This window comes from Agelaius phoeniceus, chromosome 5 (assembly GCF_051311805.1).
Source record: "Agelaius phoeniceus isolate bAgePho1 chromosome 5, bAgePho1.hap1, whole genome shotgun sequence".
NCBI lineage: Eukaryota > Metazoa > Chordata > Aves > Passeriformes > Icteridae > Agelaius > Agelaius phoeniceus.
In genome coordinates this window covers 59,350,292-59,367,452 of record NC_135269.1, presented here as the reverse complement: position 1 = coordinate 59,367,452, position 17,161 = coordinate 59,350,292, and the positions used below count along the sequence as shown (strand labels likewise).

Here is a 17,161-nt window from a genome sequence, read left to right as displayed (position 1 = left end):
TATAATTAATTTCCAAGTGACATAAATATAACATTAAATGCACTTGACAAAGGATGAAAAGCACCAATATAAAACCGACAGCTGGAAGACTAGATATGAAAAAATCACTTTCTTTTGTACAATAAATGTTTGGTATCAAACTTAATTATTATAATTCATGTAAGGCCAAAGGGTAATTGGAACTCTCTAAATCTAGAGATTTGCTAACAATATCTTGATGGAGGATAAGTGTGGGGCTGTGCAACTTTGAAGATAACAATTTAAAACAGACAAAGATAACTCCGATGAACCAAAGCCTTCAGAAATGTGATGAGGGAAGCATATGCTTTTATGTCCAATTCTTAAAACAAGGTATTTAATATGCAATTCCTAAACTTCTCAAAGAAAGACAAAGCCAGAAGAAAAAGCAGCATTATTTTCAGCCTTGAAAGGCTTGCCACAAGTAACAGGAAATGAAACAAATGTACAACTGCTTTAGCAACTGTTAATCTTGGTCTAACATCACTCATACTCTAGAGATTTCCCATTACATTAGGAGATTAACACTGTTCCATTCATTCATAGGTTTTTCAGGTTCCAGACATCTGCCCCATTTCACCCAGGCTGTGCTTTCAACTCCAATATATAATTTTGAATACAGGAGGATTCACATTTATTATCAAACACAGAGTTATTTTAGGTCATGAAGCTATGTTTGCAAAGACTGTCCCAAGCTCACACAAGCAGATCATTATCTAATATCAAACCTTTTAAACTGCTATAAATTTATATTTTTACACTATTTTTCTGATATCTTGTCTTCCTCTGATCTATATGATCCAGAACGTGACTGATGTCAGTGCATTCAGTCACCAGAAATTTATATTAAAAATGAATATTTTCATTTAGATGCCTCATTGAAATAAAAAAATCTGTCTCCCCAAAACTCAGCTGTAGCAAGATAAAAACATTCACATCGAACCTCCCCTATAAATGTTTATATGAAATACATTATTAAAAGCTGTAAGTAATAAAATAGTTTTGAATAGCTGTTAGAAAAAGTACAGCTGCCAAAATGTAAGAGTTCCCTCAGTTCTGCAGTGTTGGTTGGTCCTGTTAACTGATGTCACAAATTTACAATCTTCAATGAGAACACTGAGAACAGGCAGCACGTGTTCAGTGTGAGCACAGGAGGCTCAGGGTATGTACATGCTGCCCTTAAAGCAATGCATAAGGCAAACAGTAAAATTAATATGTTTTAACACAAGATGCATACATTTTCTTTGGGGATCATCTAGTTACTTAGCAACCACTGAGTATGAATCCACCAGCTAGTTCCTCAAAATTATATTGCTGCTATAAAGCCTGGAAGGAACAAATTTTGAAGGGCCAGTGCAATAGCTGAGATCAGAAAGATAAATGTACATCTTATGCCCTTCACCTCTATGTGCAAAAGATTAAATTTAAACACTCTATGCAAAAGTGAAAGACATTTTTATGAAAGTACCAAACTCACCTATGATCCAACTGCATGCTGCATTAGCATGTTCTGGTAATAGAACTGTTTTATGTTAACACATGATTTATATTTAATATTCCTTGATTGTATCAGCTATTTACATATTACACATGTAGAGAAAATTGTGTAAAGTCAGAACACCAGCTGTTCATCTGCATTTATATAAAACAATTTTGAAGTAACTAAAATCCTGTTTATAATGGAATAAAAAAAAATAACTGAAATCTGATTTTTACAATCAATCAGTGTTTCACAAGAAAAGACTAAGAATTTATCTTTAAAATCAAATTACTAATTTTGAATTTGGCAAACCCACTTGCTTCAGGGAGTATAATGTACCATTCCAAACATACCTCTACTCACAGTTAGAAAAATACTTTTTGTTATTAGATAACAACTACTTAATGAAACAGCAAATATTTCTTTCTGAAAATTCAACCATAGTTTAAGAGGATCCTGTCTGGTTACAAACCCAGAAGTTAACAACACACAGACTTTGTGCTGAGTGAACCACTGCTATAGTTCTGGTAGAGGAGATACCGAGCAAAGGACTTACTGCAAAGTAAGATTCAAAATAATTACAGAACACATTACAAATCATTTATACTGAATACTTACAGTCTGTTGCTGACTGAAACTGAGAGGAAAGTGTCTGGGTTACTGCAGTCCAAAATTTGTACAAAATATCAGACTGGCCATCCTAAGAGCAAGGGACAAAAAGAATACAAGTTTCAAAACATGCTCTTTCCAAAGAATATCAAGCAATGCAAATGCTTCCAGTCAAAGCTGCTCCTCACCACTGGGAATAAAAACAAAATAAGTGAAATCTTATAACAAAATAATAAACAAATATAACAAAATCTTATAAACAAAATAAGTGAAAACCTGAGAAGTTTTCCTCAGGTTTAGAGCTAAAAAAACTATGAGAGAAAACAAAAGAAAAGCTTCAGTCTTGTCTCAAATTAAATATTTGAGCATAAATCTTCCAGCTCTCTAGGGGTGTGAGTGCAGCCTGAAGCAGCACACCTCAGGAGACATGTTAGAAAATCTCCCTGCACTGCAGTGACCTTCCCATTCCGTGGGAGTTCTCGCGCTGGCTACCCCACAGCAATTATTCACTGCCATTACCACGTGCTGGCAAACTCCAACCAGCACCAAACCACTGCACAGTGAGCAGCTCTGCTTCCCAAAAACACAAACCACACAAGAATACAGTGAACCTCACAGCTGACTATTCCCTGCCTGGTGCCAACAGGTATTGCAGTCTGAAGTGGAAACGAGGGAGCACAGCAAAGGGAATGTGCAGGGGCAGGCTGCTTCCCTACTGCCCCCAACATCTGGCTCTTAGGGTCAAGAATTAAAGGCTGATTTTTGATCCCTGTCTGTTTGAGATAGAAAAAAATTCCAGGAGATGAGGATGAGTATCCTGTCCTGCCTGCTTGTTAAGATACTTGGAAGACTGTTCAGTGCTGTCATGGGAAGAGAAAAAGAAAACCCACTCTGAACAGAAAGGTTTTCTTCCTTGCATGGTGTACATGTCATCCCTTGACCCTATGGCTGCATTAACCAGTTTGACCAAATCACTACAGGAATAATAATAAGAAAAGAAAAAACATGTCCGTTTCACTCCTGCACTGCCCAGCAGTACCACAAAAAGGTGGAGATAATCTATTATATTTAAATGTCTCGCTACTCCAAAATGAATTACTACTACTTAAGATGATAGAGGGAAAAAAAATGGTCTCTTTTCACTAGCAGTGGCAATAATGAGCAAACCAACTAATGTCTTTACAATGTCATTCATTAACAAGTACCACTGCATCCCTCTTGAAGATCTGTTCATTGAAAAACTTCAAGTTCAAGCACAAGATTCAGTTTAAAAACAATCATCTTAAAGAATAATATAAATTCTGAAAATCAGTCAAAGGTATAGCGATACATCTAAAAGTAATTATAAAAAATAGGATTATCGTCACAAACTCTGCAATTAGATGAGGAATTAATCCAACTCTACTCCTTATCTCTAAAGAGAAAGAAAGGTAAAGTTTATGGGTCATGCATTAAGAACTGAGAGAGAACATCTTTTATACCCTTGGACTCCTAAAATATATGATAATTGACACTGAATGCTAAAATAAACTGGGATTACGGAATCTCATTTTTGACTGCTTGAGGACAATGAGAGATTTAGAAACTGAAGTAATTTATTTTGTAGTTATGTTTGTATTTTCTGTAAAATTGTACTTGACTTTCATAAATGGGCAAAGTAAAATTAGAATAATAGAAAATCATTCAGAAGGTTCACTGCATAAAATCTCTTTTCTTTGAAAAATTTATTGTGATAGCATAAACGTGAAATTACTTAATTCTTTATTTCACAGTTTCAAATTTTGAACATGAAGACTACTATAAAACAAATGGCCTTTCACATCAAATATAAATTAATTGGCTTGCATATTCTCTATCCCAACGTGGAACAATGGTTGCCTATTGAGCATGGCAACTCAATTCAAATTCTAAATAATCTAATGGAGGTGGAAAAATAGTTAGAGAGCACCTTGACACTCTTTTTTTTCATTCCTGTAATTACCATCTACATCTCTACCACTGTCTCAGCAGAAAACACAATGATTAAGGGTCCAGAAAACAAATATGCATGTACTCCTCCCCATCAACATTCCTATCTTAACTGTCGGATTCAACATGGTGACAAGTAACAGTAACATGGGATGATGGTTTATGCTGCTGTGGAAATATGTCACTTTTCCATGTATCTCTATAGACATAATATAAGGTCAGCCATGCATACATATGTTCTCATGCACACATTTGCATAGGTAGCCACAGCCATACAAATTAGCCTCTGCTCATTAGCTTGTGTCTTCTGACCTGGCTGAATGGTGTACATTAACTGTATCAGAATTTTGTAGGGAAGAAGGCTCAGCTAGCCAGCTGTATTATGTATGAGGAGAGACAGAAGGGAAAAGCTTCACAAAGAAGTCAGATAACATTTCCTACTGACTGACTACTGAGTCAAAAATGTTTAGGGGAAAAAACAAATGCCCAGTTTTCTAACTAACTAAAATCAGTATCTACAGAGTGCTGGCTGCTTGTATAACATATGACACGAGATTTCAGTTTGTCCAGTGCTGAGATGCAGTATCTCTGGAGGTGAAATACAGCTGCTGATTAATAGCACAGAGAAGACCATGTAAGAGTTTGTGGCAGGAACTAGAGAATACTGTTGCCTACGCATACACCAGGGGGTATTTAAATGGGTGGACTGTAGCTACCAAAACTGGAATACAGCAAGGCATTAGCATTAGATACTCCAGAGGGAGTAAAAAAGTGCCATATGCAACCATGAGCATCCAGAAACAAACTAATTTGTTTAAACCTGTAATTTCTTTTGCTTACACATTATTTGATACATTACTTTTGAAGGTACACTTGATTTTCTCACTGCTTGTTTTTTAAATTACGTATTCTAATAAGGATTAGATTTATTAGATTTATGAGAATTATAATTTAACTGCTTATAATGTAGCATGCAATTCCATCTGACAATAATCAATACTAGAAAATTACAAGGAAAGGGTAGCAAAAGGAGTGTTTTTCTCCAAGAGGAAACCAAAGGAATATCCCTTCTACTGGACAACTTCTTCAAGGACTTAAAAAGATAGGCAGAATGATGCTGGAAAAGGCAGTTCTGCTTGCTTGAAATGTACACAGCAAATCTACTGGCTCATCTTAATGTAATGGAAAGTTTATAAGCCTTCCCTATGCTTCACATACAGCATTGTGAGCAGCAAACCACAGTATCAGAAAGTAACTGCTCTTTTGGGCCTTTCGCCTTCAGAAAACTGAAGTCAGCTAGCCAAAACTACCTTCTGATCTTCCCATCTGCAAATAATGAATAAAATCCTCCTCCACACTTACACCAAATATCCTCAGTGGTAGAGAATGTATGGGAGCATTGGGTACATCCACATTAGTGATTCAATGTGGAGATAGGGCTCTCTTTGGTCCAAATCTGTCTTTTGTCTAATACTTGTCTTGCAGAACACACTGAAGTGGGCTAGCAGACTAACTTCCACTATTCAAGGAATACACTACCTCATAATTAGTCTAAAAAAACCCACTTCTGCAATTAAATGGCTTTTTGCAGCATATCATCATATAGATGTAAAATAATACACAAGGATGTACTAATATTTCTATCAATTAATATTCTGAGACTTTAAATGAGGAATTTTCCATTTCTCTTGCTTCTGAAAATGAAATAGAATTGGAAGATGTTAAATTATTTACACCCCCTCCAAAATAAAAATGCTTGCTTTGAAATCTAGTCACAAGCAGATTAACATCTTGTGATACAATCCCTTGTAGCAGGAGCAGCTGACAAGATGAGTAATGAACTGCATCCGATTATCTTTTCAGCTCTGTAGCAATCATTTTCCAACAGCTTCCTATGCCATAACCAACAGCACTGGAAAAAGGTCACCGTTCTGTCACACTGTCCCCCCTCCCACTGTACGTGTTTAACAACACAGAGAACACACAAACCTTTGGAAGGTAAGGGGTGCTATTATCTGGCACAAAGCAGGTGCATATTGTGCACATAGAAAGCCTACATAAAACATCCATACATAATTGAAAGTCTCCAGAAGTAAATGATTGCACTTGAGCATAAAATAAAATGTTATTTCCTCTTGTCATGCGGAATGTTTTTCCTTCAACAAAAGAACCTTAACTGCAATTGATGGTATCTAAAACTCATGATAGGCAAGATTCAGGTTGACATATACATATTTTGCCCATCATGAAATATACCAAATTAAAACTATGAACATTAATTGCAAGCAATTTTAAGCTTATAATGGCAAAACAGAACTTTCCTCCCAAACCAGATCCATTTAACGCAGCATTATAGAATGAATGGTACTGTCTCCCCACAGCTTTATTTTGATCTCTCAGCACAGAAAATTTGCACATAAATCATACTTTGTACCACTACAAAATGGTGAGGAAGTAAGATCAGCCACAGAACTGACTACTGTCTAACAAAAATCTGTTGTGAAAATGCTCCAATGCCTAAAGCACACTTACATAAACTAATACCTACCAACCCAAACTGTAAATTTAAAATACTGTCGCTATTGTTCCTGTGACCAGTGACCATTTTATTACCCAAAACTGAACAGCTGAGCAGGCACTTACATGATTAAGTAGCCCCCATGCAATTCCGTAGGCAGTGCAAGACAGTTTAGATCTGTCCTCCTCTTGTTAATTATTTTCAGAAATGAACCAAACAACTGCCCAGTAACACACACTAGGGTAACCCTCTGTCATTCTGACCTGCTGGACAGCTGGCCACAACCAAGGAATGGAAAGATATTTTTGAAAGATGTTTGGACTATTAGCACTTAGCTACTTTAAAATATGTTATTTCTAGGTAACCCACTTGCATCTCTGTAGAGTAAAATAAAAAACCACAACAACCAGACTGTACTCTGGCCCAGCCAGTGTAGTCTTCCCCCTTTTCCACACTATTCAAAAATTTGGTACAGAGTCACACATACTATTCACAGAGGAATTACTTGCTCATGAAAATTATACCCATAAATCAGACAAAATATGTCCAGCAGGCTAGACCACAAATGGTGATGTATTTTCTCAACAGTGAGGCTCACTATATTGTCTATGTGAATGGGACAAAACTTATCCTTATTAAAATCATAGACGGAAGTAGTTTGACTTCCATGGGATATATTATTTATGCAAAATTAAAAATGTGCTTAACTGCTCTGCTGAATCAGGGCCAGAACCAGCAATCTGCTAAAAATATTTTCATTTTGTGTAACTATTTCATTTCAACTATTACTATAAAATCACTATTGTCAATACTCGGCACAGAGTAACACTGTGCATTTCCCATAATAGAGCAGGTTTTAGATAAAACATATAAGGTTGTATAATAGAACCACAGAGTCACAGAATTAACTAGGTTGGAAAAGACCTTTGAGATCATCAAGTCCAACCTACAATCTAACACCACCTTGTCAACTAAACCACGGCACCGAGTGCCACATCCAGTCTTTTTTTTAAACACCTCCAGGGATGCTGACTCCACACCACCTCCCTGGCAGCCCATTCCATTGGCCAATCACTCTTCCTGTGAAGAACTTTTTCCCAATGTACAACCTAAATTTCCCCTGATGCAGCTTAATAACACTGCATAAGGCCAGTGCCAGGAGACATTTGGACAGTGTTAGTTCTCTCTGCTCTCTGTCCCAGGAACTCCATAAAGTTCCTGTCAGACCATTCCTCCACATTCCTCCATTCTCTTGAGGTCACTCTTGATGGCAGCATGACTCTCTGGAGCATCAGCCACTACTCCCAGTTTTGTGTCATCAGCAAACCTGCTGAGGGTACACTCTGGCCCATCCAGATCACTAATAAAGTCTTAGAACTGGATCTTGTATTGACCCATTGTGGGGGTACACTACTGACCAGCTGCTAGACTTTGGACTACTGATCACCACTTTCTGGGCCTGGCCATTCATGATTAATCCCACATTGATAAAAAGTTCTCACAGTGCAACTGGGAGAGCCTGCAGACTCAATCACCTTCTATGCAATGACTGGTGGTAAGATCAGTACTCTTTTACTGGTATGGGGGAGGAGGGATTTATACTTGTCTATTAATCTTTTTGCAGTAGTCCTTTCATTTTTAGTGCATGGTATTACAGCACCTAAGCAGACTTGTTAATAGTGTGAAGCACCACTATTACTCAGATTGATGCATTGACTGCATAGATTTGAAATTTAGATTGGATGTTGCCTGCTTGCAAGATTACAGAAGAAACTACAGACTGACACGATTCATGCGCTAAACCCCTTCTCACTCACATGAAAATGACTCGTTTTCCCAGTTCAAAAAATATAACCCATTTCCACTAACAGCTAGTAGGAAGTTAATAAACCACTGAACAACAGTGGGCTGAGTACCAGTATTATCAAAGGATAGATATTAGATCTGTAGTCACTGGTACTATACAATAATATTAATGCTAAAGCCTGGAAAACTGATTTCAAGTTTCCTCAAACATAAAATTTATTTTTGAGGAAACTACTAAAACTACTAATTAACTTTGCTATTACTGAAATGAAATTAAATCTCTTTAGCTCTGTTCTTACTATAACTATTTAGTATCTGACATTAAATCTAAATTCAAGGAATGAGAATGAAAGTACCCCCCCCTTCGTTGGTATTAGACAAGAATGTAAGAAGATGCTGAAAGGACATATATTTATTTTTACAAATGTCTCTATTTCCTCCACACTGTAAATTTAGAACTTAATGAGTATAATTTTCCATCTGTAAATTAACATATTTGTGTCTGTCTAAAATAGCTATTTTAACATTCAAATAATAAATCTGACCCACTGATTCTAAACTGGTTTCCCCTTCATGACAACCACTTCCAACTTCCTTGTAAAAATTTTGATACTTTGAGTAGAATGTGAAAACCATCTTTATTGTGAAGCCTCTTTGAAATGTAAAACAATATGGTGAATATTAGCATGCAGCTAGTTGCTGCAGGCTCCTGAAATCAGGCTTTGCATACTAACATATATAGTGTTTTCTATCTGTAATCAAAGACTCTGCCATGGAGAAATACAGGACTTGTGAATGGTGCTCCAAAAACAGAAGACATTTAAAGGACAGTCTAAATATTTTTTCCACCAATAAAGCAACAATGCAAATGATTTAACAATTTCGGACGACAAGATCTTATGGGACAGAAATAAGGAAATCTATTTGCACTATTTCTATAGCAACATAATTGCCAAATGTTAGACTGTGAACAAAAAGCCATCATCCTCAGTAGTACAATTAATCAGTAAAGAAAAGACAAATTCTGAGTGTGTTCCCAATAACCCTTTTCTGTATCCTTAAAGCAGTCAGGATTAAATTTCTTCAAATAAAGGTGAATTTAAATTTCTAATGCTGTTTATATTATACATTACAGGTGCAGAGATGTCAATAAATGACACTGTGATTTTAAAAATGACCTTGATTTTTTTTTTTTGTTTTGTTTTACTGCAGGGCACAGAATTTCATTACACTGGGTTGATCAGGTTATATCCAAGGTGCAATAGTTTCTAGACTTCTAGCAGTAGTGCAACATTTGAAAAAAGGTCTCTTTATGCAGGTGACAAAAGAAACAAAAGCTGGTTTGCTTTATTTCTTAAAAACCTTCTTGACTAGAAAATAAAGTTAAGACTGTGCATTTCACAGAGTATTTAAGAATTCTTAAGTGATTCCTCAGAAAAACTAATTTGTAAGGAACAAAAATACCTAGATATTAAACAGCGCCCTATATCTTCAAAACTACTTAAAACATTAATTAATCCTTCCATATTCCTGCAAGATATGCATCAACTGGAAATAAATGAACTTAGTATTCAAGAGCCAGTAACTACCCCAGGGATTTGACAGCTTTCTTCTACCCAGAGAAGTGATTTAGTATGTACAGCTTCAATTCCAACCATGCTTTCACCTTGACTACTTCATATCCCCTCCAAGGATGAAAGGATGGTTCGTTACCATGTCCACTCAGCCCGGAGCTGCTCAGGAAAGATTGACAAGGATGATGATAAAAGGTGGCACTTCTGCTAAATGTATTTCTTTTCCAATGGCAAGCTGAGTGAAAACCAACTGACTTAGTAATTTCCAGTCATCACTGATCTGCAATTTGCACAAACACCACCAAACCAGAAGTGAAAAAGAACAAAAGTCATTATTACCTACTAACCCACACAACCTCCACACCATCCCTTTTCTTCATAGCTGCATATTTCTGTCAGAGAAATGGAATTAAAGTTCTACAGAAATCGTAGTGTCATTAGAAAACCACTGCACAGGCTCTGACCCTCCCATGTGAATTAGGATCAAATTATTTTTAGTATGGCTGCCTGGGCACACAGATCCATTCAAAATTAGAGTTGGGACTTTTAACTGGTAGGATTTTCTTGGCTCTTTAAGAGTCCTCAAAACTCTTGCAAGTGAATTCAGCAGGGCAATTTGTAGATCTGAAACAAAAATTGTCTTAGATATTTTGGGAACCAAAAACCTGCTCATCCACCTGGGTACATCTTCACAAAGTACCTCATTATGGCTTAAATAACAAATAGAAATCACAGTAGAAATGATGTGCAAGTAATCCAATTCTGCATTTACAAAAAATACTGAAAAATAAATCATATAATAATTGGTGAAAACCATACTATTTCTGAATTCACATAAGACAATAATTAGATTATTTTTCAATATTTTCCACTTGGGATTATTTATTAATTGGGTCAACTGAATGTGAATATGTGATGGTAGATGTGAATAATTTCAAAGCAGCAACATTTTTAGCAAGTTTGGATGGGGAGCAGAAATTAGAAGGTGAAATATAAGTACACTCTGTCAATAAATATCTATATTTTCCATTTATTTTCTTTATCTTATGTAATGCTGAGGACATTTCTTTCTGTATCGTTAACACCTCATATTGCCAGTGTTGACAACTCAGGAAAAAAGCCTGCTTACTCACCAAACATTCATCAGCAGAAGCAATGATAAGAGCCCTCCAGAAAGTGCATAATAACACTCACTAGAACTCTCAGCTCACTTTTTTACCCCGAGGCTTACGTAACTGACAGGGTTTGTGATGTGCCTGGGTTGCAAACAGGGCACCCAAAGGCGAGCAAGGGCAGTTCTGCCTGCACCTTTGTGCCCAGCAGAGAGACCCAGTTCATCCTTTCTACTGACCACCCCAACCCCCCTTAAAAATGATTTGCTGCTTTTCAGGCTGCTTCTCTCTTGGCAGAGCTGTTCCCTGATGCCTATGTAGGAGTGAAGGACCCAAAATAGATGAGGATCAAAGATCATTTTCAACTCTTCTACAAGGGGCTAAGAGGGACTCTAATTAGGAAGGTGGCTGTCACAGAAAGATGTGTTTGGCTGTGATTTACACTGAAGTCAATTGTAGTTTAGGCATTACAACAGCCGAGGAAGGATTAGTCACTATACATTGAAAGAGAGAAGCAATAAAGCAAAATAAACTGAAGTAACCTATTAGCTCTCTGAAGGTGAATTAGGTAATTGAAAGAACTGATATAAATAACCAGTCATTAGGTGAACAAAAATATCAAATTTACATTATTTAAATCTTATTTGTAATTTTAATTTTTGCCCTTAAAATTATGACAGCATTAACCCTATCTTTTAAAAAATGTATACAGTGAAAGCTGTATTCATTTTCCCCAAAACTAGAAATCAGAACTGCATGAGTTCTGAATTCTTTTGGCCCTCTCCAACTAAAATCTAGTTATTAAAGGCCTTTTTTTCTTACATAAAACCCACAAATTGTCCATTGAATTATATTTCTCCTTTAAACAGCTAATAGATTTGTTAAAAAATTAAATCTGTAATTTAAATATGTAAACATTAATAATGAATCTATAGTTCATGAAAAGCATGAAATGAATAAGTTTTTAGAAGGTACTACGAGTACATAATTTCTTTTCAGAACTGCATTAATTTCATATTGCATCAAAGGAAAATCTAGATCTGCAAAGGGAAGGAGTGAAAAAATGTGCAGTATAAATTTAATGTCCAGATTCTTCCATGATCCTCGCATAAGCCTGACGCTGTTACTTAACTCTTGGCCACATCTAAAGCCAGTAAAAATTGGAAGGGAATTCTGTAGGAGAAACCATAGGGTAGTAAAGACGCAGGTGTTGTCATTGCCCTCATGCTGAACTGCAGAATTTAAAATTTTCCAAGTTCTGTACCTCAGCTTCTTCATCTGTCAGGTTTTGTTTCCTTTTTTAAAAGAAACAGAGTTTTTTGTGAATCCTTTAATTAATTAGCTTTTAAAACTACGTTTTTGGATACAACATGAGACAATACTACTAAATATTATTATGGTAACAGGTAATTAGAAAGCCGGAAAGCACATGTTTGAGATCATAATACAAAATTAGAAAAACTGCAGGCTGTGCTATCTCTGAAGAGAAAGACACAAAAAATCCCCAATGGAAAAAGAGAATGATGACTTAAAAAAAAAAAAAAGGCAAGTAGCTTCCTTGCTATTAAAGGACTTGTGCTTTAAAAAGGCTGGATCTCCTCCTCTCTTATGCTTCCTAGGATGATACTTGCACTGCAGTAATCAAAACAAGGAAGCAGATGGACAGGCAAAGTGGTACTGCAGCTGCTGCAGAAGATGACTATAATAATAATGTTGACATCAGTAACAGTAATTAGTGCACAGACTGTAGAGTGGATGATTCGTTTTCCTATCTTCTGGAGTGGGCATGCTGCTCTAGCAAACGGGTGCAATGTTAGTACCTTTGGCTTGTTTTGTTCATTTGCTCAGTTTATTAATGAATTGAATACAATACAGAAAATCCAACTTCTCTCCCTCTCCAGAACACTTGCTGAGGAAAGCACATTTCAGTTTGGTTTAACATGAGATGGAATCTTCATTAGTAAATGGCAAAATACCAATTTCTTATTTATATCTAAACCAATCCATATTCTCCCATACAGCCATCTGTACTTACACTCCTGAATTTCAGCAGCATGCAGTACATGTCTGGTTATGTCTGAACAACAGCTCTACTCTTTGGTGACCTCACTCATCTGCAGCCTGGTCCCACACCTTTTTCAAGAGACACCAGAAGAAATGGTCTAACTGTGAGAATGTCCAAGCAAAACACGATGCTGTACTGAACCATTTTAGGCAAGAAGTGAGTGAAGCGTCGGTGCCATCAGCAGCACTGTGCCATGCTGAGAGAATTCTGCTAGCAGAACATCAGATAAGGATGTACCACTCCTCCTTAGCTGCTCCACTGAGAATGACAGTGTCCAGCCAGGCACTTTACTATACCAAAACACCCACCAAAGAGCAAAGTAATTGGAAGAGTGAAAACTGCGGAAAAATGCATAGATGGATTTTATTTGGGAAATAAAACTTTTCACTGAGATGCAATCTTACAGTATGAATGTTAAGGGAAGGAAGAGTAATCAGAGAAATCATGGAACATGCTTAGCATAAGACAACCCAGTAAGCTTTTTATTTTCTAACGAGTTTTCCTTACCCTGCTTTCACTGAAATTCATTTTCCCTGTTCATTTAGTCTCCAGGAGGATAAAATATTTCCTTTGGCTTCCCTCTATTATCAGCCTCAAAAACTGGAAAAACTCTCTTTTCAGTTGTTGAAAAAGTCCTTTTCAACTAATGCTTTACAAGAGGGAAGAGTGAAAGTCAGAAGCACGGGCACAGGGTGAGAGCCACTCATGAACACCAACAGGTCATTTACCTAAGCTCCCTTTCCATCCAAACTCTTCCTTTCAGCATTTCTGGTCTGTCTCCAGGTTTCTATGTTTCTCCCTAAACATGCTGATCCATTGAAGGGCTGATCCACCCAGGCAGCAACAGATTTTTTTTTTTTCAGATAAAGCACTTTTTAATTAAGAAAATATGCTAAAAGTTTATAAACTTTTTGAGGGGGGTTGTGGATTTTTTAATTTTGGTTGGGTTGTTTTGTTGTTGTTGTGGTTTGCTTTTTTTTTGTTTGTTTGTTTTAACACAGAAAGAGAAGTTTGAAGTGCCTCATAGAAAAATGATGCTCTGTGCAACATCTTCTGGAGACAGGCTTAAGAGACAGATAAAGGCTGTATTTAACCTTCATTATCTGCTTTCACTTTTGAGAAGACCACGTTTGCATATGAAGAGCTTCCCCAAGCTATTTCAAATATTAAGCCCATGTAAATTAAAAATCCAGTTACACACTTGGAAAGAGATGTCAGCAGGAACATGTCTTTTGTTTTCGCTCTCTTCTACTAACATAGATGAGACAGTTTCAGTAATCCTGTTCCTACCACTGAAGGAGACCATTAATCATATTATTCCAAATATGAATACAAAAACAATGCAAATGAATGGAAAATAATAGGTATTCAAAAGAACAGCCATGATTCTTTTTCAAGGGAGAAATTGTCAAGAAGTGAGAAACAGATGGCTGAAAATGATAGATGAAGACACATTCTCCTATGCAAACTAACAGATTTAATTAATTAATCAAATCACATGGTATTATGGAATGACATTAATGATCCATACAGTGGTACCTTATCAGCTCCCTTTTAAAGAAAACAAAAGAAATTACAACAAAATGAACATGTTTACATCCTACAGATATAACCTACAGACCACAAATATATCCTTCAATGTTAGAGTTTCAACACTTTCCCATCAATTTAAGTAAAAAAAATTATGGAACTGTAAAACTGTAAATAAACTCATTCTCTCATCACATTTTTCTTAGGAGATTTACTAAAGCATATTCAGCTAAGTTAAAACTTTACCTTAACTATCTCCTCTATGAAGCAGACATGTGACACAGGATCTCTTTTCTTTGCCAATACTTTCTGCAAATGCTGCACCTGTAAGAGAGAATTTATTGAGAGGGAAAGTGACACCTAAATTCTTACATCCAAAATTGCATGATGAGACAAACAGGAATTAGCTGCAGAGTACCTGTCCACAAGCAGCACAGATCTGATCCATGAGTTTCTCCATGTTTGTCCAGAGGGCTGCTCGAAAAGCTGCTGTGTTCCCAGGCGTTGGCATAGCAGCTCGACCAGGGCCACCTAAATGGTTTTTAAACATACACAGCAGCACATTTCAGCTTCCACAAATGAAAATTAAAATATTGGAAATATTGGAAATATAGATCTCTATGCACTTTGACAGATACTTTTTTTAAAGCCAAAGCAGCCTAAAATACATTCAGAACAGAACTTTGTGAATGGCCTCAGTTGTCTCAAACAAGAAGATGACTAAGCTCTGAAGTTCTGTGGGGATACTTCATGCTCATGACTGTTACAAGCTCTACCAATTCAGACTTCCACAGAAACATCACAGTAATGCGAATTTTCCAGGATTTAAGAACAGAGGGAAATGGGGGAGAGAGAGTAGCTGTGAAAAATACAGCTATTACCAGCTCAGGACTTAAATGCATAGACAAACTGCAAAAAAAAGTGATATTCCAGCTGAAGGGCATGCAGCTTCTCAACAATCACTTCACTTCAGAGAGGATGCATTTCTGTATTATTCTGCTGATTATGGGTATGGATCCCTACCTTGTTGCAAAGCTTTTGAAAAAAAATTGAATGTTTCCAACACCAAAGTTCAAATTTTCCTGCCCACTCAATTCCTCTGTATTTTTTGGTATCTGAGCTAACTGGGAACCAAATGTTTAATAGTGCAACATTTCTTCATATTGAATAGTCTGCTTTGAAACAGTTTTCACCTGACAAAAGCATAACAATGTAGTTGCAGGCTTCTTCCAAGGATTGCAAATAATTTCAACCCATAATTCTCCCACCAATAAAAACAAAGAAGAATTTGGAGTCATTGTTCCACGAGAAACAGCTAAGAAAATGCTACAGATTGTAACCTAATGAGGACAATTTTCTGGGCAACTTAGGAAGGAGTGGTAGGAAGGAATAAAGGAAAACCTCCAAGCCAAATATCAGACAGACCTGATTTTGTCAAATGAAATGTTTTTAAATTAATTGTTTTCTGAGATATGCCTAATCCAACCCTCTGCTGGTTAAAGCAAGCAGGGAAACATTTCTAGAACAGGCTTGGATGTGAGAGTTTCTTCCATTTTATAAGATACCATAGTCCTATGAAAAATAATCAATTATCATTCTCTGTAAAACAAGTATCATACCTCTTGTGACTGTTTGAGATGGTTGGGTCAACACTTTGATATCCAAAGCATTTTTTATGTTCTCTTCCAGCACTGTGCAGTATCCATCCACCACATTAGCAATGGTGTCCTTCAAAGTCCCAAGATTATGGAAAACCTGAAGAGCAGTTCCCACTTGAGTAGGATTCTGAAGAAGGAAGATATTAAAAAATAACAATTATCTTTAACTGCACTATTGAGATGTTTTATCCCTGATGAGACATCATTTTAGTGGGCAAATTCATCTTTTAAGTTCAGTTTGCTAATTCTTTTTGTTTAAGTTACTGGCATCCTTACCACGTAACAGAGAATGGAGGGTAAAGGAGAGGACTAATTTCCTCTGCTCTCTGAGCAATGCTTTGCTTAGATCCTTTTGCTGCTATCCTCTGAATCTGAATGGAAAGAAAGGACCTGGAAGCACTGCTGGCAGTATCTAACCTGGGGTGGGTTATCAGTGACTGATCCAGTAACTCTGGGGTTAGTTACAATACAGCTGTATTCAGCTATGGTGTAGCTGGGAATGTTACTTTAACATGCACTGCTTGTTACGCTACTGTCAGTTAAGTCCCAAATAGTTAATTAAAAGTGATACAGGCTAAAAAAAGTACTAATGAAGGATAAGAAGAAGCAAGCAGGTCAAGCCCCTACTACTGACTACTGCAAAGTTTAAGCTTGTATTTCTACATTTCTATTTCTAATGCTGACAGTAACTTATTTTTCCTCACAGCAGAATTAAGAAATAAACCAATGCAGTGATCATTTCCTGATTATTTGCCAAAAAAAAAAAAATAACAAAACCAACTGCTCAACACAGGGAAGTGAAAACTGTCCAAAACCTGTCCAG

General features: G+C 36.6%; 1 protein-coding gene across 1 annotated transcript in view; it reads right to left on the bottom strand.

Moving 5' to 3' along the window:
• Positions 1-17,161, bottom strand: part of COG5 (component of oligomeric golgi complex 5) — a 174,264-nt gene that overhangs the window by 45,079 nt on the left and 112,024 nt on the right. The window contains exons 8-11 of the mRNA XM_054631746.2: positions 16,300-16,465; positions 15,099-15,211; positions 14,927-15,004; positions 2,117-2,198 (exon numbers count right to left, since the gene is read on the bottom strand). Of these exons, the coding sequence (XP_054487721.2) occupies positions 2,117-2,198; positions 14,927-15,004; positions 15,099-15,211; positions 16,300-16,465 (439 nt within the window). The remainder of the gene's footprint in view (positions 1-2,116; positions 2,199-14,926; positions 15,005-15,098; positions 15,212-16,299; positions 16,466-17,161) is intronic.